A 24,196-nucleotide genomic window follows, 5' to 3' on the forward strand; every position below is an offset into this window, starting at 1 on the left:
TATATATATATATATATATATATATATATATATATATATATATATATATATATATATATATATATATATATATATATATATATATATATATATATATATATATATATATATATATATATATATATTATATATATATATATATATATATATATATATATATATATATATATATATATATATATTATATATATATATATATATATATATATATATATATATATATATATATATATATATATATATATATATATATATAAAGGGTGATTCTTTTGAGGTTAGGATTTTCATGCATTAGTATTTGACAGATCACGTGGGATTTCAGACATGGTGTCAAAGAGAAAGATGCTCAGTATGCTTTGACATTTCATCATGAATAGACTTACGATCTGCCACAACGTCGAATTTTCAGTGAATGGGCCCTAGAAAAGTTGGCAGAAAATCCGCTTTTTTATCGACAAATTTTGTTCAGCGATGAGGCTCATTTCTGGTTGAATGGCTACGTAAATAAGCAAAATTGCCGCATTTGGAGTGAAGAGCAACCAGAAGCCGTTCAAGAACTGCCCATGCATCCCGAAAATGCACTGTTTGGTGTGGTTTGTACGCTGGTGGAATCATTGGACCGTATTTTTTCAAAGATGCTGTTGGACGCAACGTTACGGTGAATGGCGATCGCTATCGTTCGATGCTAACAAACTTTTTGTTGCCAAAAATGGAAGAACTGAACTTGGTTGACATGTGGTTTCAACAAGATGGCGCTACATGCCACACAGCTCGCGATTCTATGGCCATTTTGAGGGAAAACTTCGGAGAACAATTTATCTCAAGAAATGGACCGGTAAGTTGGCCACCAAGATCATGCGATTTGACGCCTTTAGACTATTTTTTGTGGGGCTACGTCAAGTCTAAAGTCTACAGAAATAAGCCAGCAACTATTCCAGCTTTGGAAGACAACATTTCCGAAGAAATTCGGGCTATTCCGGCCGAAATGCTGGAAAAAGTTGCCCAAAATTGGACTTTCCGAATGGACCACCTAAGACGCAGCCGCGGTCAAGATTTAAATGAAATTATCTTCAAAAAGTAAATGTCATGGACAAATCTAACGTTTCAGATAAAGAACCGATGAGATTTTGCAAATTTTATGCGTTTTTAAAAAAAAAAAAGTTATCAAGCTCTTAACAAATCACCCTTTATATATATATATATATATATATATATATATATATATATATATATATATATATATATATATATATATATATATATATATAATATATATATATATATATATATATATATATATATATATATATATATATATATATATATATATATATATATATATATATATATATATATATATATATATATATATATATATATATATATATATATATATATATATATATATATATATATATATATATATATATATATATATATATATATATATATATATATATATATATATATATAATATATATATATATATATATATATATATGTATATATATATATATATATATATATATATATATATTATATATATATATATATATATATATATATATATATATATATATATATATATATATATATATATATATATATATATATATATATATATATATATATATATATGTATATATATATATATATATATATATATATATATATATATATATATATATATATATATATATATATATATATATATATATATATATATATATATATATATATATATATATATATATATATATATATATATATATATATATATATATATATATATATATATATATATATATATATATATATATATATATATATATACATATATATATATATATATATATATATATATATATATGTATATATATATATATATATATATATATGTATATATATATATATATATATATATATATATATATATATATATATATATATATATATATATATATATATATATATATATATATATATATATATATGTATATATATATATATATATATGTATATATATATATATATATATATATATATATATATATATATATATATATATATATATATATATATATATATATATATATATATATAATATATATATATATATATATATATATATATATATATATATATATATATATATATATATATATATATATATATATATATATATATAAATATATATATATATATATATATATATATATATATATATATATATATATATATATATATATATATATATATATATATATATATATATATATATATATATATAATATATATATATATATATATATATATATATATATATATATATATATATATATATATATATATATATATATATATATATATATATATATATATATATATATATATATATATATATATATATATATATATATATATATATATATATATATATATATATATATATATATATATATATATATATATATATATATATATATATATATATATATATATATATATATATATATATATATATATATATATATATATTATATATATATATATATATATATATATATATATATATATATATATATATATATATATATATATATATATATATATATATATTATATATATATATATATATATATATATATATATATATATATATATATATATATATATATATATATATATATATATATATATATATATATATATATATATATATATATATATATATATATATATATATATATATATATATATATATATATATATATATATAGCTTCAAAAGGACCATACACTTTGTAAGCCATCACACTATCCACTGGGCTACGTAGCTGTTATGGTCATCAATAGACAATTATTAAAACTTATATTTATGGACCGTAGTCTGCAGCGCCCACGAGCCGATGCAAAGAAAACTTTATTTAACAGAAACGTACATTTGTTTGCCACGTGGAGCAATGGTTAGCGTGTCCGCCTTTCATGCAAAGGGTCGTGGGTTCAATCCCTGCTCCGACCGAACACAATTTTTTTTTTTATTTTACACATTTATATTTATACTATATTAAATTTTATAATGAAACTTCGAAATGAGGGTTATTAAATATTTACAGTCAGAAACAGTGCTTCATATAAACGAAATGGACTGAGCTTTTGGATAAAATATTATTTTTTTTATTGGAAAAATAACAATTTTGTAATAAAAAACTGTTTTTTGTATAATAGTTTGAAATTTTGGAAGAAATTCAAAAACTCTAACAAAGGAAGAACGTGGAGTCGAGTATAAACATTCGTAAATAATTTTATAATATACACATAAATTTATTTAGGCGTGTACAGTTTTTTTACTAGCATTTAACACCATTTTAAATGCATTTAAAACTTATCGTATTTTGTACTTAATTTCATTTTTACCTCTAAGACCGGTATTAAGTTGGCATTATTGCTCTAAAATGGCCCTGTTTTGCCTTTTACTTTTCTTTAATAATTCAGTTTAAAGAAAATAAACTTTTTCAATTGTTGTAGCTGCAAAACTCGAACTTAATGCCCGCTTTTATATTTGAAGGTGTCCGTCAAGTCCTCTTGGACTACTTATAAATAAAGGGGAACTAAACTTTGTTTTTATACATTTTATTGTCCCAACTCTAAAAAGAGTATAGTGCCCTTTCGTTATTTTTATGAAGATCCCTTTGTAATTTTTGTATATTTTCCACCGTTTCTTTTTAATTTCCTTTGTCTGGATATTTTGACTTACTCCTCGTACGTTTCGATTTCTTTTAACGAACCAAGAAAGAAACTGTGCCCATAATGTGCCAAAATGATAAACATAACACATGTCCACACATACATAAAATGCTGCTCTCAAGGCGAAAACACATGCTTTTTTCAAATGTCTATTCTCTTTACTCCGAATACTCATTCTAATATTCAAATTAAATAATATTTAGACTTAAGCATACCAAATTTTTTGCCTTATCATAAAACAGTTTTCCGAAATAACATACAAGCGGTTTCACAGAAGTTGCTCTCTTTTGATTCTCTCACTGTGTTATGTTGATATCTTTCGTCAACCCTCCCGGTTTCCATCTCTATTTCTTTCTCCACACTCTCTCTCTCTCTCTGTCGCTCTCTGACTAAAATATCACAACATATATATGTTTACACGAAATTTGTAAATGTATATATGTTGACATCCACACACATATTATTTTTATGAAACATTCATGCCCCAAACACAATATATTCTAACATACTAACATATGTGTCCCAAACATTTAGAGTTAGTTTAGGAACATTACATGTTTTCACTTAAATATATTGTGTTTAAAAATTGTGCACATTTTGTTTATATCGGAACATATGAAAAACATATTTTTCTAACAGTATATGCTCGAATTAATGCTTTAAAACGAAGCCTTAGTCTCCGTAAAGTATACTAAAGATAATAAGGCGATTTATAGTGGGGAAGGTAGTATAATAATTTATGTCTTTTAATTTTGAGAATTGCAGCAAACATAGCTTAAAATTGTTTTCAACTGAATGGAGATTGAAATAGTCAAAAAGAAGAAGTAGACAAAAATAAATGCAAAATAAAAAGAACAGCCGATTTGATTCTGGCTCATTTAGACTATTCAGTCCATAGCCTTAATGCACATGACCCTAAATTATTTTTGAATTATGTTATGGAATGATTTGCAATTACTTAATTTGCACAGAAAAATCTCACCAAAATATTTCAAGTAAAAAGGTTGATTGAAGTAGAAAACGTAGTCAATTAAAAAATAACTGACACAATTAAATTTTTAATTAAATTAAAAAATAAATTCAAAGAATAAAATTTAAATTTTCTACGATTTTAATTCAAATATTATTAAATTATTATTTTAATTAAATAAAAAAAATAAAAATATATTTCCAACTTTTATTGGGACATAATTAGTTTTTATACCCACCACCATAGAATTGTGATGGGGGTATAATAAGTTAGTCATTCCGTTTGTAACACATCGAAATATCGATTTCCGACTATTTATTATTATTTATTAATAGATTAACAATTCATAATTCTTAAAAAACATATAAATTTGTAAGTTAATCTATATATGACGTAGCAGTTCCGCTGTATGTCATATTACTTAATTATAATTCTGTTTAATGGACATATTCTTTTAAACGTTGAATTCATTCAAGATTAATTTCCTATATTTTATGCAAGATTCTAAGTAGTTGTATAGTATTAAAAAGTTCGTGCCATTTAATATATTAATAACTTCGTTTTCATTTAAAGACGTTTTACCAAAATAAGACATTCTAAATCCGCGATAAATTGGACATATTCCTAAAAAGTGAATTGTGTTTTCCTTCGCATTCATATTACACATGCTACACATACCATCTAACACACTTCTGAAGGAACGAGAGTTTAAGTCCAGCAAACCTCGTGGAGTATCTGATAGGATAACTATATCATCTGCGTACAGTAACACTTTGACGTTAATTCCAGCAACAGTGACACCGCCTGGAAGAATATCCGGGATATCATTTGTGTATAGAGAAAATAAAATTGGGCTCAAAATACATCTTTGCTTCACACCAGAATCCAAGAAGAAAAAATTTGAAAACGATTCTCCATCATGTATTCTGCTTTTTGTACCATTGTACAACAATTGCAAAATCCGTATAATTTTGGTACTCAAACCTAGACATGATAACTTGAAAAAGAGACTGTTTCTCGGAATTAAGTCAACTGCCGAAGTGAAATCAACAAAGAACGCATAAGTGAATTTGTTATATAAATTATTGAGATACACAATGTTTGTCAAGTTGAAAACATTGTCGATTGTCGAATATCTTTCTTAAAACCTGCTTGAAACTCACTCAAGATATCTCTCTCGAAAAGCCAATCATTTATATTTATTAGGCTTAGTAAATTCCTCTCCTTTGCATTTATGATCTTATCTCTCGAGTGTCTATGAGCATAGATGTGCGGAATATCCCTCACCATATCGCAGTCCAATGATTGTTGTTCACCTATCCGTGCATTTAAGTCACCCATTATAAAAAAATTCTGAGGCCGAAGATCATTTAAAAATGCAGAAAATTTATCCATGTCGTGCTTCCAGTTAGTGCAGTTCAAATATGTTGGTATAAAGTAAGTAAGATTTCCATTAAAATTTTGATAGAATTGTATTGTTTTGGAGGTTGATAAACTTTAATTTATATTTTTTTCTTATTTCACACTTGAAACCAAAGAGACATCCTCCAATTGCACGACCAAAACGATGAACTTTTGTAGCTTCTACCCAGTGTAATGATTAATTTTTAAAGAGTGGTGCAATCTGTGCTTGCTTGGTATGTACTACATGTGTTTCATATAAGAAAAATATATCAAATTTATTTAGAAATGTTATAAAGTTTCCAAAGTTTAAAGAAATTTGAAGATTAGCGACGTTATAAGATATTAAATGGCACGAATCAAATTGCTATATAGAAACATTGCTTGCATTATTAATCCTACTACTATTTTTAAAATTAACCTCAGTTGTACAACCGCATTCAACAAGAATGGCTTTGAACGATTTAGCATCTTTTTCCGTCGGTGCGACTAGTTCGCCATTTGACCATATGTACTTTACATCTTCTACAAATATACAGAATTCACCTAGTCTGACTTTAATATTATTCTTCCGACTATATAAAGTATATATATTCTTGATCAGGGAGAAATTCTAAGGCGATATAAGCATGTCCGTCTGTCTGTCTGTTGTAATCACGCTACAGCCTTCAATAATGGCGTTATTTTCCTGAAATTTGGCACAAATTCGTTTTTTGTTTGCAGGCAGGTCAAGTTCGAAGATGGCCTATATCGGTCCAAGTTTTGATGTAGTCCCCATATAAACCGACCTCCCGATTTGGGACCTTGGGCTTATAAAAACCGTAGTTTTTATCCAATTTGCCTGCATGTTTTGACCGTATAGACCGATCTCCCGATTTTACTTCTTGGGCTTCTAGAATCCGTAGTTTTTACCCAATTTGCCTGAAATTGGAAATCTAGAGGTATTTTAGGAGCATAAAAAGGTGTGCCGAAAATGGTGCCTATCGGTCCATGTTTTGTTATAGCCCCCATATAGACCGATCTCCCGATTTTGCTTCTTGGGCGTCTAGAAACTGTATTTTCTATCCGATTTGCCTGAAATTGAAAATCTAGAGGTATTTTGGGACCATAAAGAGGCGTGTCGAAAATGTTCCGCATTGGTCAATGTTTTGATATAGCCCCCACATAGACCGATCTCCCGATTTTTGCTTTCTAGGAACTGTATTTTCTATCCGATTTGCCTGAAATTGAAAATCTAGAGGTATTTTTGGACCATAAAGAGGTGTGTCGACATTGGTGAGTATTGGTCCATGTTTTGGAACATATGAAAAACATATTTTTCTAACAGTATATGCTCGAATTAATGCTTTAAAACGAAGCCTTAGTCTCCGTAAAGTATACTAAAGATAATAAGGCGATTTATAGTGGGGAAGGTAGTATAATAATTTATGTCTTTTAATTTTGAGAATTGCAGCAAACATAGCTTAAAATTGTTTTCAACTGAATGGAGATTGAAATAGTCAAAAAGAAGAAGTAGACAAAAATAAATGCAAAATAAAAAGAACAGCCGATTTGATTCTGGCTCATTTAGACTATTCAGTCCATAGCCTTAATGCACATGACCCTAAATTATTTTTGAATTATGTTATGGAATGATTTGTAATTACTTAATTTGCACAGAAAAATCTCACCAAAATATTTCAAGTAAAAAGGTTGATTGAAGTAGAAAACGTAGTCAATTAAAAAATAACTGACACAATTAAATTTTTAATTAAATTAAAAAATAAATTCAAAGAATAAAATTTAAATTTTCTACGATTTTAATTCAAATATTATTAAATTATTATTTTAATTAAATAAAAAAAATAAAAATATATTTCCAACTTTTATTGGGACATAATTAGTTTTTATACCCACCACCATAGAATTGTGATGGGGGTATAATAAGTTAGTCATTCCGTTTGTAACACATCGAAATATCGATTTCCGACTATTTATTATTATTTATTAATAGATTAACAATTCATAATTCTTAAAAAACATATAAATTTGTAAGTTAATCTATATATGACGTAGCAGTTCCGCTGTATGTCATATTACTTAATTATAATTCTGTTTAATGGACATATTCTTTTAAACGTTGAATTCATTCAAGATTAATTTCCTATATTTTATGCAAGATTCTAAGTAGTTGTATAGTATTAAAAAGTTCGTGCCATTTAATATATTAATAACTTCGTTTTCATTTAAAGACGTTTTACCAAAATAAGACATTCTAAATCCGCGATAAATTGGACATATTCCTAAAAAGTGAAATGTGTTTTCCTTCGCATTCATATTACACATGCTACACATACCATCTAACACACTTCTGAAGGAACGAGAGTTTAAGTCCAGCAAACCTCGTGGAGTATCTGATAGGATAACTATATCATCTGCGTACAGTAACACTTTGACGTTAATTCCAGCAACAGTGACACCGCCTGGAAGAATATCCGGGATATCATTTGTGTATAGAGAAAATAAAATTGGGCTCAAAATACATCCTTGCTTCACACCAGAATCCAAGAAGAAAAAATTTGAAAACGATTCTCCATCATGTATTCTGCTTTTTGTACCATTGTACAACAATTGCAAAATCCGTATAATTTTGGTACTCAAACCTAGACATGATAACTTGAAAAAGAGACTGTTTCTCGGAATTAAGTCAACTGCCGAAGTGAAATCAACAAAGAACGCATAAGTGAATTTGTTATATAAATTATTGAGATACACAATGTTTGTCAAGTTGAAAACATTGTCGATTGTCGAATATCTTTCTTAAAACCTGCTTGAAACTCACTCAAGATATCTCTCTCGAAAAGCCAATCATTTATATTTATTAGGCTTAGTAAATTCCTCTCCTTTGCATTTATGATCTTATCTCTCGAGTGTCTATGAGCATAGATGTGCGGAATATCCCTCACCATATCGCAGTCCAATGATTGTTGTTCACCTATCCGTGCATTTAAGTCACCCATTATAAAAAAATTCTGAGGCCGAAGATCATTTAAAAATGCAGAAAATTTATCCATGTCGTGCTTCCAGTTAGTGCAGTTCAAATATGTTGGTATAAAGTAAGTAAGATTTCCATTAAAATTTTGATAGAATTGTATTGTTTTGGAGGTTGATAAACTTTAATTTATATTTTTTTCTTATTTCACACTTGAAACCAAAGAGACATCCTCCAATTGCACGACCAAAACGATGAACTTTTGTAGCTTCTACCCAGTGTAATGATTAATTTTTAAAGAGTGGTGCAATCTGTGCTTGCTTGGTATGTACTACATGTGTTTCATATAAGAAAAATATATCAAATTTATTTAGAAATGTTATAAAGTTTCCAAAGTTTAAAGAAATTTGAAGATTAGCGACGTTATAAGATATTAAATGGCACGAATCAAATTGCTATATAGAAACATTGCTTGCATTATTAATCCTACTACTATTTTTAAAATTAACCTCAGTTGTACAACCGCATTCAACAAGAATGGCTTTGAACGATTTAGCATCTTTTTCCGTCGGTGCGACTAGTTCGCCATTTGACCATATGTACTTTACATCTTCTACAAATATACAGAATTCACCTAGTCTGACTTTAATATTATTCTTCCGACTATATAAAGTATATATATTCTTGATCAGGGAGAAATTCTAAGGCGATATAAGCATGTCCGTCTGTCTGTCTGTTGTAATCACGCTACAGCCTTCAATAATGGCGTTATTTTCCTGAAATTTGGCACAAATTCGTTTTTTGTTTGCAGGCAGGTCAAGTTCGAAGATGGCCTATATCGGTCCAAGTTTTGATGTAGTCCCCATATAAACCGACCTCCCGATTTGGGACCTTGGGCTTATAAAAACCGTAGTTTTTATCCAATTTGCCTGCATGTTTTGACCGTATAGACCGATCTCCCGATTTTACTTCTTGGGCTTCTAGAATCCGTAGTTTTTACCCAATTTGCCTGAAATTGGAAATCTAGAGGTATTTTAGGAGCATAAAAAGGTGTGCCGAAAATGGTGCCTATCGGTCCATGTTTTGTTATAGCCCCCATATAGACCGATCTCCCGATTTTGCTTCTTGGGCGTCTAGAAACTGTATTTTCTATCCGATTTGCCTGAAATTGAAAATCTAGAGGTATTTTGGGACCATAAAGAGGCGTGTCGAAAATGTTCCGCATTGGTCAATGTTTTGATATAGCCCCCACATAGACCGATCTCCCGATTTTTGCTTTCTAGGAACTGTATTTTCTATCCGATTTGCCTGAAATTGAAAATCTAGAGGTATTTTTGGACCATAAAGAGGTGTGTCGACATTGGTGAGTATTGGTCCATGTTTTGGTATAGCCCCATAAAGACCTACCTCCCGAATTTATTTCTAGGACTTCTAGAATCCGGCTGACCACAAATAGATCAGCCGATCATAGGTTAGGTTAGGTTAAAGTGGCAGCCCGATTACGATTCAGGCTCACTTAGACTATTCAGTCCATTGTGGTACCACATTAACTAAAAGTACCTATTACATATGGGCACTTCTAGTTTTAACCGTTGAACCTTCTCGATTATTTTCTTCTGTTGAACCAACCAGATTGTTCCAAAAATATTAGCAGACTGCTTAAGTTAACGTTTTCCAGGTCCGCCAGTAATCTGAAGCTATATGCCCCTAAAATTTGCTTACGCCTTACACAAAATGCAGGACACTCACACAAGAGGTGTTTTATTGATTCCTTTTCCTCCGCATCATGACAGCTCATACAATAGTCATTATACTTCGCACCAATAGTTTTTGCAAAATCGCCTATCAGGCAGCGACCCGTTATAGCAGATATCAGGAGTGATATCTGGCGTCTCGAGAACAGATCATGGTGTGTGTCGACCCATGTTTTCATATAGCCCCTATGTAGATCGATCTCCCGATTTAACTCATTGGGCTTCTAAAAACCGTAGACCCGGTATTTTAGACCCGCAAAAATCTGTATTGCATTTCTTTTTACCGACCCATTTGGTAAGGCTTCGATATAGACCGATTTAACTTCTCGAGGAAAGAAAAAATATTTTCCTCTGGATTGAAATTTTAGACAAACGAAATTCCCCTTTCGTACGAAGTATTTTCGTTTACAGCAAATTAATCCGAATTTTTGATAAGCGATTCACCGATTGTCTCTAAAATTTGTGACAAAAGAAAACTTTGCTTGTCTAAAATTTCGTTCCTCAGAAAAGAAAAATCTGCTTTCAGTATATAGCAGGCGCACTGATCACGAAAATTGCTTGAGACTGAAAGTAAAATTTCCAGATTTTACTCCTTGTTATCATATAAATAATGGCGGTAAAAATTTACAGATTTAAGATTTCAAATCAAGGATTTATTTGAACATTTACACGATATGTTTATGATTTCTCTAAAACTCAAACAAAATTGGTTCTTATGAATATAGAATCTGATCTAGTCTTCATAGGTAGGATCTTTAAATTCTTCGGGAAGCGTACTGGTTGAACTGATTTGATTTGGAGTATATTTGTCGTAAAACCCCCTAAAATTCTATATATTATCAAGTAACCCGCAGCGATGAAGAGTTTTCAAAGTAAACTATAATATTTGATTCATGGTGTTGGGTATTTAAGATTTGGCCCTGCCGAACTTACTGCTGTGTATACTTGTTATACATACATTGGTTCGAAAAATTCAAAAGAAAGTATAAACTCTTATAAAATTACAAGAAAATTATTTCATCTATATGTTAAATAAATATAAATAAATTTATTGTCTCTATTAAAAAATTGAGTAGTTTAATCATTGTATTTAAAATCGCCAAAAATATGCTATACATAACATAAAAGCACTGTAGCCTAAAGGTATGCTAACATTCCGATAAAAGTAATTTTAACTGCTTCCAATTATTTACCTTGTCTTTCACGTACAAACGCAAACATGTTTATATTTCGGAAACACTTATCTGCGAATATCCGCCCAAACACACCAAACGGAAAGTATTATTCCCCAAATACAAAAACATAATCATTGTGGCTTGGACATTGCGACAATGAGTGTCCCAAACTCGTTAATAACCAACTTTATGTTGGTTGATAAAGACCGCGGAGGCAACATATCGGTTGCTAATGGCAGACACACAGCTCATTGCGACAGAAGCACTTAAGTATCATTATTACTATAAAATGGATATAGTGAATATATTTTTTATTATAACCACAACTGGTTCTATGCATACGTGTTCCTGCACACTATAATTAAAACGTTTCATTCTAAAGATAAAACTAATGAATTGAAAACGCTTGACGACGTTCTCTTCTCTAAAAATTTTAATCCATATTATTAGCTTCCAAAATAAATGTCAGCCTAATTAATTACAAAAACTGATTTTCTTGAGGAGTTAAGCACATACAAATTAAAAACTTTTAATTTCAAAAGTGTGTGTATGTCCTATTACAGTATTGCTTTAGGGTTTATCCTTTACTGTGAAGTGACATGACAGTAGTTAAGAATTTAATAGGAGCCAACAAATTTGATTGTCCAAAAGGGTTGGTCCACACTTATATAAAATTAACGAGGTCTATTAGACAAATAGGGTTGAGGAAGTTAAAAATTTATTTTAATCTAATTATATTTAAATTTAATTTAGTTACATTAAATTATATATTAAATAATTCATTAATTTACGTTAAATTAAATGTTATTATCAGCCCGATAAACATTGTAACCATCAAGATTAACAAGATCATTAGACAAGTCGTTCCTAAACCACGTTTCTGAAATTCAGATTCAATACCTTGATGTAATCTTCAAATATTAATGTAATCTGCATTTCAGAAACGTGGTTTAGGAACGACTTGTCTAATGATCTTGTTAATCTTAATACTTACAATGTTTATCGGGCTGATAGGCATAGTCATGCTGGCGGGGCAGCAATATATGTAAAAAACGTTTACCAGTTAGGATTTTGTGCTCATTCGGACCTGACAGCTTAATGGAATATTTGTTTCTGGTGTTAGGTTAGGTTAGGTGGCAGCCCGATGTATCAGGTTCACTTAGACTATTCAGTCCATTGTGATACCACATTGGTGAACTTCTATCTTATCACTGAGTGCTGCCCGATTCCATGTTAAGCTCAATGACAAGGGACCTCCTTTTTATAGCCGAGTCCGAACGGCGTTCCACATTGCAGTGAAACCACTTAGAGAAGTTTTGAAACCCTCAGAAATGTCACCAGTATTACTGAGGTGGGATAATCCACCGCTGAAAAACTTTTTGGTGTTCGGTCGAAGCAGGAATCGAACCCACGACCTTGTGTATGCAAGGCGCGCATGCTAACCATTGCACCACGTAATATTCTTATGGGAACTTTTTACCGACCGAATAGACACGTTGAGATTACCCCACTTCTGGATGAGTTGAGAACAATTTCTTTGACATACGGGGATATTATAATGGCGGGTGACTTTAACTCTAATATATTGCAAGACAGTAGTATGATCAGATCAGTAGTATGCCATAGGTTTGCATTCCGCCAATGTCAACACTCCAACACGCTGTGGCAGCACCTGCAATACTTTATTAGACCTATTTCTAGTATCGGACCAGTTAAATAATATTGATGATAAAGTGACCTTCTTCGAGAATAATATATGTGCTCTTTATGACAAACACGCACCCCTTAGAGTAAAATCCGTTCGACCTAAGGAACAACCTTGGCTCAATAATGTCATAAGAAAACTGATATCGAGGCGCGAAGAGGCTTATCGACATTGGAAACGTTTTAGGATACTATGCTGCGGGAAGAATTTAAATCACTACGACGAGAAGTAGTCAACCGAGTTAGGAATTCCAAAAGGTTATATTACGGGGAGAAATTTAATAATGCAGTGAACAGTAAGCAGAAATGGAAGGAGATAAGGAATATAGGAATTGGTAAATCGAAAACTGTTAAGTCCTTTGTTCTAGATCCCGATTAACTCAATCAAAAATTTGCTAACATTGATATACCTCCTATAGATGAACAATTGTATGAGGAACTAGGCTCTCCCAATGGCACAAATACTTTCGGATTCAGATGTGTGAACGAGAGTGACACACTTCAATCGATTTTGGACATTAAGTCAAATGCTGTGGGATTGGACAATATTGGCCCTAGATTTTTAAAAGTGCTTCTACCATTCATTCTTCCTATAATTACACACATATTTAACTACGTTATAATGACATCTACATATCCAGATAGCTGGAGAAGTGCAAAGATTATACCTACCCCCAAATCTAATGGTGAATATAGACCCATTGCCATTCTGTCATTCTTGTCCAAGGCTCTAGAGAACATCATGTTTAAGCAAATCAATGATTATATACAACACAATAATCTACTGACAGATCGTCAGTCGGGATTTCGATCAGGTCGCAGTTGCACTGTTTCCTTATTCTTTTGGATCATTCCAAAGCATTCGACGCAGTGTGTCACAAGATGCTTTTGGGAAAACTTAGTGTAAGATTTGGCTTTGATGGTACTGCATGTTCACTTCTCTCTTCCTACTTAGGTCGAAGAAGGCAAATAGTTGTTGCAGATGGAATTTATTCGCGACCAATGAAGCTCACGAGAGGTGTGCCACAGGGTTCTGTTTTGGGTCCTTTGCTCTTCTCTTTATATGTCAACGATATAGTTGAGGTACCTCAGGACTGTCAAGTCCACATATACGCGGACGACGTGCAGCTATGCTTTTCATGCGAAATATCCGATTGTGGAACATGTATCGACAACATAAACTTGGAACGAATCGCTCATTGGCCCTTGAGAAATGGCTTATAAATTAACCCTGTTAAGACGAAATGTTTAGTAGTTGCAAGAAATACGGTCGACCTTGACACACTTCCGCCAATGACACTTAATAGTTGTATAATAGAGTATGCAAGATATGCTAGAAATTTAGGTATTGTTTTTGACAATAGCTTATCATGAAATAGACTTATTGATAGTATAGTAGGGAGCTCATAGCTTATCATGAAATAGACGTATTGATAGTATAGTAGGGAGCACATATGGTATGCTTCGCTCTTTGTGGGCTGTTCAAAATTTCATTCCACAATACATCCGACAATTGATAGCCAAGGCACACTATCTAGATTAATGTATTGCTATGAAATGTATACTAATTGCGATTCGGAGCACACTAGGAAATTACGAACAGTGACAAATGACATAGACAGATTCGTTTATGGAGTGAAAAGGTATGACAGTGTATCGCATTGTGTTAAGGGTCTATATGGTATGTCTTTTGATAATCTGCTGCAATTTCGTTGTTTGTCACTTTTACATAAAATTGTTTATCGAGATGAACCAAAGTACCTGTATGATAGAATAGTTCTCTCTCGTTCATCGCGTTTAAATTGCCTCACCCCATTTAGAACTAGATATCTGGTGTCGGATAGACAATTTTTCATATATACAACTCGACTGTGTAATAATGTGCCAACAAATGAATAATAATAATAATTTTCCTGGACCTATGACCTATGTGTTCACATAGTCATTTTGATTTTTTTTCCTGTTTTCAATTTTACTTTCCTTTTAAAATGTTTTATATATATTTTGTTTTTATTGTAACCACATTGTTTAATTTATTTTTTGGTTAATATCTTCGTTATATAATTACTTTATATCCCACTTATATTTTTCCAACATATATTTAAATTTAATATGTATTAAAAATAAAATAATTTTAAATTAAATGTAGTACAGTTATAAGTGAATACTTGTACTATTATATCAATAAATAAATATTAAATAATGTCAGATAATTTTTATATTAAATGTGTTTTAAATTTCATACTTTCTCATTTATAAGTCACACTTAAGGTTGAATTGCACACCATGCGTCATGGAAGGGTTGATTTTTTCTGTTTGCGGCAGACTATTCGAGCTTTTGATTTCAAAGAGAAATTTCAACTTTTCAATCATCGGACGCATTGTACGCATTGAACGCATAGTATGTAATTCTACCTTTATTCATTAAATGTAAATTAAAATTAATCAAAACTAAATTGAAAAGCTTAAATTAAATTTTGTTATGAGATATGAGGTCCCTATTTAAATATATTAATTAATTAATAAATTAAAAGAAATAAATTTAAATTCAATTCTTCACTTCCGCCAAAGTCGCAATGTGCGATTTTGAACTCCATCAAAACCAAGTAAAATTATTTAGATTTTATGAAAATGTAAGTGATATGTGATACTTCAAATACTGTCACGCAATCTAACTTTTAATTTAGAGTTCCCGAAATGGATTATATTAAATTAAATTATAAATAGTCTAAGTGGGATACATACAATTTATATAATTCTGTATTTAATTCACTGAATTGAATTTATTTTTTACATTATAAACAACTCTATTATACTCTCAGGGCATTTCTAATAATTGTCGGACTTTTCTAGATTGTAGGTGTTCTCCTCGTATTTTGAATGGCTTTCGTATATTTGCCACCTAATTGTGTATGTTTGTGTAAACCTTTCGTTTTTATTCCACACAATTGCCTCTAATCAGCTTAGAACACATAAGCACAGCCAATAAACTTTTGATTTTGTTTTCGTTGAACTTTTATAGTTTTTCATTAAACTGAAAGGATTTCCCAATCAATTTTTATTATTTGTCTGAATTGGAACGGAAACTAATGAAGCGTAGGATTTATATAAGGGCTATTTCTTAAATTTTTTAATATCATAGATCAATGCCTGAGTATAGACATAAGCTATATAGTTAGTATATACGTTTGTATGCAAACTAATTATTATTATTACTATGACTAATATTATGTCATGGTAACTAAAAGATAGTTTTCTATATAAACATTTTTCAATGTCAGATTTGTTTTTTTTATACCCTCCACCATAGGATGGGGGTATTTAACTTTGTCATTCCGTTTGTAACACATCGAAATATTGCTCTAAGACCCCATAAAGTATATATATTCTGGGTCGAGGTGAAATTCTGAGTCGATCTGAGCATGTCCGTCCGTCCGTCTGTTGAAATCACGCTAACTTCCGAACGAAACAAACTATCGACTTGAAACTTGGCACAAGTAGTTGTTATTGATGTAGGTCCGATGGTATTGCAAATCGGTCCACTTTTACGTATAGCCCCCATATAAACGGACCCCCAAATTTGGCTTGCGATTGCTCTAAGAGAAGCAAATTTCATCCGATCCGGCTGAAATTTGGTACATGGTGTTAGTATATGGTCTCTAACAATCATGCAAAAATTAGTCCACATCGGTCCATAATTACATATAGCCCCCATATAAACCGATCCCCCATTTGGCTTGCGGAGCCTCTAAGAGAAGCCAATTTCATCCGATCCGGCTGAAATTTGGTACATGGTGTTAGTATATGGTCTCTGACCATGGAAAAATTGGTCCACATCGGTCCATAATTATATATAGCCCCCATATAAACCGATCACCAGATTTGACCTCCGGAGCCTCTTCGAAGACCAAAATTCATCTGATTCAGTTGAAATTTGGTACGTGGTGTTAATATATGGCCCTAAACACCCATGCAAAAACTGATCGAAATCGGTCAATAATTATATTTGGGCCCCATATAAACCGATCCCCAGATTTGACCTCCGGAGCCCCTTGGAAGAGCAAAATTCATCCGATTCGGTTGAAATTTGGTACGTGATGTTAGTATATGGTATCCAACAACCATGCAGGAATTGGTTCATATCAGTCCATAATTATATATAGCCCCCATATAAACCGATCCCCAGATTTGACCTCTGGTGCCTTTAGGAGAAGCAAAATTCATCCGCTCTGGTTGAAATTTGGTACGTGGTGGTAGTATATGATATTTAACAACCATGCCAAAAGTGGTCCATATCAGTCCATAATCATATATTGCCCCCATATAAACCGATCCCGAGATTTGGTTTTGGAGGAGTCCGAGTCAGTTGAAATTTGGTACATTGTGCTAGTATATGGCCGTTAACAACCATGCCTAACTAGGTCCATATCGGTCTATAGTTGTATATAGCCCTAAGATAAATCGATCCCCAATCACACAAAAACTGGTCCATATCAAGTTCATAATTCTATATAGCCCCGAAATAAGCGACCCCCATATTTCAATTCTGGCTCTCTACGTACCGTGCAAAAGTCCATGTCGATTCGTAATTATTTGTAGACTTACCTATACATAACTTTTTTGTCTAATATATACCACGTATGGAATAATTCACAATTTAGAAAACGATGTTAAGAAGTTTTAAGATACCACAACCCAAGTAATTTGATTGTGGATGACAGTCTTTCGTAGAAGTTTCTACGCAATCCATGGTGGAGGGTACATAAGATTCAGCCTGGCCGAACTTACGGCCGTATATACTTGTTTCTACTTCTACTACTCCATAATCATGTTGCTAAATCAAGTTTTTGGCAAATTAATTGGTTAACTTTTTATCGTTCGCATCTTTTCATTTCCCTAATCCCTTCACATTATACAATTTTGTTCACCCTAAAGGTGTGCCTTACAATCTTAGAAAAAAAATGACATCAGGAATATAGGCAATAGGTTTAAAAAGTTTAATTGTAAAAGTAAAAGAAAGACATTTTGGCATTTGTTTTGTGATTACTGATATCATTGGATTTAAAGAAAGGGTAGAAAGTGTTAATAAACTCCCATTATTAAATTTTCTTCTATAGCCTAAATGTAGGCTATAAATGTATTATTTTAGATACCGCTTTTTTAACGCAGATAGACAAAAATGTTGTTTCAAACATTTTGTCAGACAAAATTATTTGGTTAAAAGAATTTGAATTCGCCTTGAAATATTTGAATAATTTTATGAGACCGTACCAATTTTTTGCTAAATTCAAGACAACAGTACAAAAATCAGTGTTATTTTCGGCACCTATTCAATTCATTGTGAGACCACATGTGGTGAATTTCTCTCTGATCAATGAGTGCTGTCCGATGCTATGTTTAGTTCAATGACAAGGGACCACCTTTTTATGGCCGAGTATGAACGGCGTTTAACGTTGCGGCGAAATCACTTAGAGAGGCTTTGAAAAACTAAGACAATGTTGTCAGGTTGGAGTTTTCCCCCAAAATGTAGGGTTTTTTCACTCTTGGGGGGATTTTTAGCGGTAACATTTAAAAGTATCTTACAATTTATGAAATAAAATAATGCTCAACTAGGTTGGGGAAAAATCGGGAAGTCTACCCAAGTTCCTAAATATAAGCAAGTATGTATTAATATTAATTTCATTTCTGTTGAAATAGCACTTTCAATGTTCGAGAAAGTTAAAAGAAAAAAATTTAAAAATCTTATGTTGATATGAAAAACTCGTTTAGAGTTAAATATTCCTTACAAGATGACCGTCACAATTTTACAAATTGTACACTGTAACTGCAGAAGATTTAGAAATTTTGTATTCTTTTGGCGGATAACGTATATATTTACTGAATTGTATTTTTGTTTATTTTTAAACTTTATAAACCGAATTTTTACTTACATATTTTTTAATTATTTTGATTTAAAACATTCATAGGTTAGGTTAGGTTAGGTGGCAATCCGATGTATCAGGCTCACTTAGACTATTCAGTCCATTGTGATACCACATTGGTGAACTTCTCTCTTATCACTGAGTGCTGCCCGATTCCATGTTAAGCTCAATGACAAGGGACCTCCTTTTTATAGCCGAGTCCGAATGGCGTTCCACATTGCAGTGAAACCACTTAGAGAAGCTTTGAAACCCTCAGAAATGTCACCAGCATTACTGAGGTGGTAAAACATTCATGCATTGACTTATTTCGTGTTGAAGTGTATCACTACAAGATTTAAAAAAAATGTTTTCAACCCCGTTTTGCACCTATTTACATTTCTAACAATTTTTTTGAAAAAGTCTAGAACAATTTTGGATTTGTTTTTACTATTTGGAGGGAAAATTCAAAACTCATCTGACAACACTGCAATAAGAAATGAAAAACTTTTTAGTATTTAGTCGAAAGTGGGAATAAACCCATGATTCAATACAAGGCGAGCACCATTACACCACACTGGCTCGCAGAGAGTAACCGTTGATTCAGCTATCCGGAATTATTATATTCAATTCCATCTCTCTTGGATCCACACTTACTTCCGTACTATTGCCTGGAAGTTGCAACACGATATCAGTGTCTAATTTAATATGTCTAATTATTTGTCTAATAACGGTTTGTCCAATAAACAGCTTTGTTGTGCAATTTTTTCTATTATTAATTTTGTTTATGGGGTGGATCAGATTGTACTATAATAATAACAAAAATCTATGGGAATGATTCGTCGAAATTGCTACATATGTTTGAAAATAATATACAAACACTTTACAAATATTTATTTTATTATTTTTGTAATACAGTCTATATACATAAAATAACCTTAAGTTTTCGCCACATACCATTCTTGGCTTAGTTATTATAAAGTGTCAATGCTCTTTTCCGCATAAAACCCACTACACGCAGCGAAGAAACATGATTGTCACAATCATATTCGAAGAGCAAAATAATATGATAGCAGCTATTTTTGCGGCGACCATGTAACATTTTAACCTGCAACCATGTTTGCTCAGTGAACATGGTTCTAAGAAAAATACAATTGTCCTCATCTAAAATGTTATTATATTGATAAAAAAGAATTTTGTTTCCATTAAAAGACAATGGTCACGATCTAAAATGATATGTTATTCGTCAAAAATGTTTTTCTTCTAGTTAAAAGAACATGGTCACAACCTAAAATGTTTTGATTTTTTGAAAAAACTTTTTTCGTCGTCGAAAAAAGGACGCCACTTGAGAAAAGAAAACACAAAATCAACTTTATTTATTTCTTTTTATTTATTTATAAACTAATTCATTGTTTATTTGTATTTATAATGTCGTGCAAGCAAACATCACATATTTTTACACACTCTAGTTTGGTTCAATTTCAACAATAAGTAATCATTCCATATTTACTTCGAGCCCATCAAATGTACAAACGCAGACATCATGTAACTGCAAATAAAAATAAATTATACCATATATCAAAATGCAGAACAAAATTCAGGTAAATTTTTTTCAACTACACTTTCCTTTTTTGTATTCACATAAAACCACGTGCCATTTCTGAATAAATAAATTAACACAATAATTCCGTATTCTCCGTCCATTCCAAGAAACAATCAACACACGACTGACGCGCAAAATGAAAATTGTGTGTACCTGCTCAATGTTTTTATAAAATTCTTGTCGCTGCAAAAAAATTAAAAAATTAAATGGGCACGAAAACAATGTACATGGTCTTTATGGCCATGTAATGGTTGTAGACATGTCTATACGTAAAATATAAAAATACTTTTTTTCTCTGCAAAAAAGTAAAAAAAACTGAATGATCAGGTACATGATTTTCCTGACCATATAATGGTCTCAAATTCTATCATTTAAATAATAGAACATGTTTGCGGCATTTGCGAACCATTTAAATGCTTATTGCCAACATATATTTTTCTCCGCTCGAAAATTATTTTTACAAAGACAAAATACATGGTTTTCGCGACAATTACATACTCTAAATAAGCATTAAATGGATGCGGCAACCATGTCCAAACATGTTTTTTCTGTGCGTGTACGTCTACAAATAGAAATAGGCTGCCAACAATCTGGAGAAGACGGCAAACTACCCTGGGCAATTTTTTTTCTATATTTTGGTTTATAATTTGAGGTCCTTCCAAGGTTTATGTGTGCAAGCTGTTATCAAGAAGTGTGAAATATTTATGGGGACTACCATGCTCTATTAAAAATACGGGGTTTTATGGAGTTGGTTTCGTCCTTAAAAAATGTCATTTGAATTAATTTTTGACTTCATGCTCTGGTAAAGGATTACATACACTTACACTGTAAAAAGGGGTATTCATCCTTTTGTTAGTATAAAGTAAGTCTCATTACTGCAAACAAAAAATATGTACACATGCAAAACAGAAACAAAAGCCAACAGTCAATTCATAGTTAGGGTGACCATTATATGGTTCCTAAGTCTTTCGTCCGTTGTCTTGAGTTCATATTAGATTCTAATATAATTCTACAACTATTATCTTAAAGATAAATAACAATTCATTCCCAGTATAATAGTCTACAAAGGAGAATTTTTTTAGTTTAACAATAAAATGTTGAGATAAAGCCTAAGATTATTATGCTTTGAAGTTGAACTATATTTTAAAGATTTTAAAACAATATAAAAATAAATGCAATCTATGAAACAAAACAAATTTTTTCAGTATTATTACGAACTCCATATTATATTCTACACAGAAAAAAATAGTTTTTGAATTCAATCACGAAATTAATTGACCTAATTAATTTTTAATTAAAATGTCTTCAATCACAGAAATGAAAGTATCAATCACCAAAGTCAATAAAAAAAATAATTGATCCAATTAAAAAATAATTGATACAACTAATTTTTGTTATTTATTTTTGTTTTCATTAAAAAAGTTGTTGAATTAATTAAATTTTTAATTGAATATATTTTTCAAACTACAATTAAAACTACAATTGATTGGAAATATTTTGGTGAAATTAGTTTTTTCTATGTATAAATAATACAATACTTTTACATAATTGTTATTTGTATTTTATTTCAGCCCGCCGCCATAGAAGATTTACGCAAATGGACGTCTGCCGAGGCTCTAGGCGATGTTACAGTTACGCCCGATTGTATGCACCATGTGGATACATCCATTTCCACCTCTGTGGTTATTGGTGATAATGGTGTCCTATCACCGGCCCTATCTCCGTCCGTTCTATCAGCTGATGCTGTAGATGCCCTATATTCCGTTGATGTCAATAATACATTAATCGATAACAGTCATATTCCTAACGATATCAATAACGATGTGCCTTTAAATCATCGACTGCCCTCACCCGAGGAACAATGTAAAATTATAGCATTAAGGTAGGTTTTGGATAGATTATTTGTAGAGATTAATTCTATATGTGTTACATATAATCTATGAGTTCCAAATTAATAAAAGGGCTTATATTAATGAGTGCTGAGTGATTTAATTTACAACTTAGTGGTATAGCGCACATAAAACATACAAGGTAAACATTCTAAAAATTATCTGATTCAATCACGAATTTAATTGATCCAATTAATTTTTTAGGAAAAGAAAATAAAAATATCAATCAAGAAAATGATAGTTTCAAACACAATTTTAATTAGGTATAAAAAATACTTGATTAAAAAATTATTTATTTCATTAGCAATTTTCAATTTTACTACAAAACACAATTAATTTTTCGATTGATTCAATCAAAGATTTAATTGATGTTGATTGCAAAACTCAATTAATTATTTAATTTAATTTAAAATGTAACTATTTTTCAATCAATTTTTTAACTGACTTATCCCCATTTTCATGAAGACACTGAGAACATGTCATTCATTCTGCCTATATATTCATATGCCAGGAACTTAACTGGTGAAATTTTGTCAGTTAAACGAGAAAGGAGATATCTGCAATTGTCTTTCTTTTAACTGGGAGTTAAAGCCTAACGGAGATGGCCGTGTGTATGTTTTAGTTTAAAATTAAAAGTGTTTGTTTCCATAATTTTTAAATTTAAAAACTATCAATCATTTGTTTAACTGTCTTTACAGTCTTTACATCGTTTTTCAAGCTATGGCCATGGACAAATTGCAAGAAAAAGTGCTAAAAATCGAATTCGACGACAAAATTATACAGCCTCATAACGAACGAACGGCAACCAATGTAGCTAAATCCAGAAATTACTTTTCTCATCGAGTAATTTCCACTGGGATAAGTGATTTTTTGTTTGGAATTTTTGTGTTGCACTGTGTAATTAAACCTATGTTCGTTTTTATTGTGGCACTGTAGCTCTTATTAAAATCTGATTTTACTTAATAGTTAACGCACGCAGAGAAGAAACGTGATTGTCACAATCATATTCGAAGAGCAAAATAATAAAGGGTGATTTGTTAAGAGCTTGATAACTTTTTTTTAAAAAAAAACGCATAAAATTTGCAAA

At 30.6% G+C, this 24,196-nt stretch overlaps 1 protein-coding gene across 1 annotated transcript in view; it reads left to right on the top strand.

Annotated features, from left to right (window-relative positions):
- gukh (NHS actin remodeling regulator GUK-holder) overlaps positions 1–24,196 on the top strand; it is a gene marked incomplete in the record, with an annotated part of 172,588 nt that overhangs the window by 98,746 nt on the left and 49,646 nt on the right. Inside the window, 1 exon segment of the mRNA XM_075291400.1 lies at positions 22,792–23,102. Within this exon segment, the coding sequence (XP_075147515.1) occupies positions 22,792–23,102 (311 nt within the window).

This window comes from Haematobia irritans, chromosome 1, assembly GCF_050003625.1.
Source record: "Haematobia irritans isolate KBUSLIRL chromosome 1, ASM5000362v1, whole genome shotgun sequence".
NCBI lineage: Eukaryota > Metazoa > Arthropoda > Insecta > Diptera > Muscidae > Haematobia > Haematobia irritans.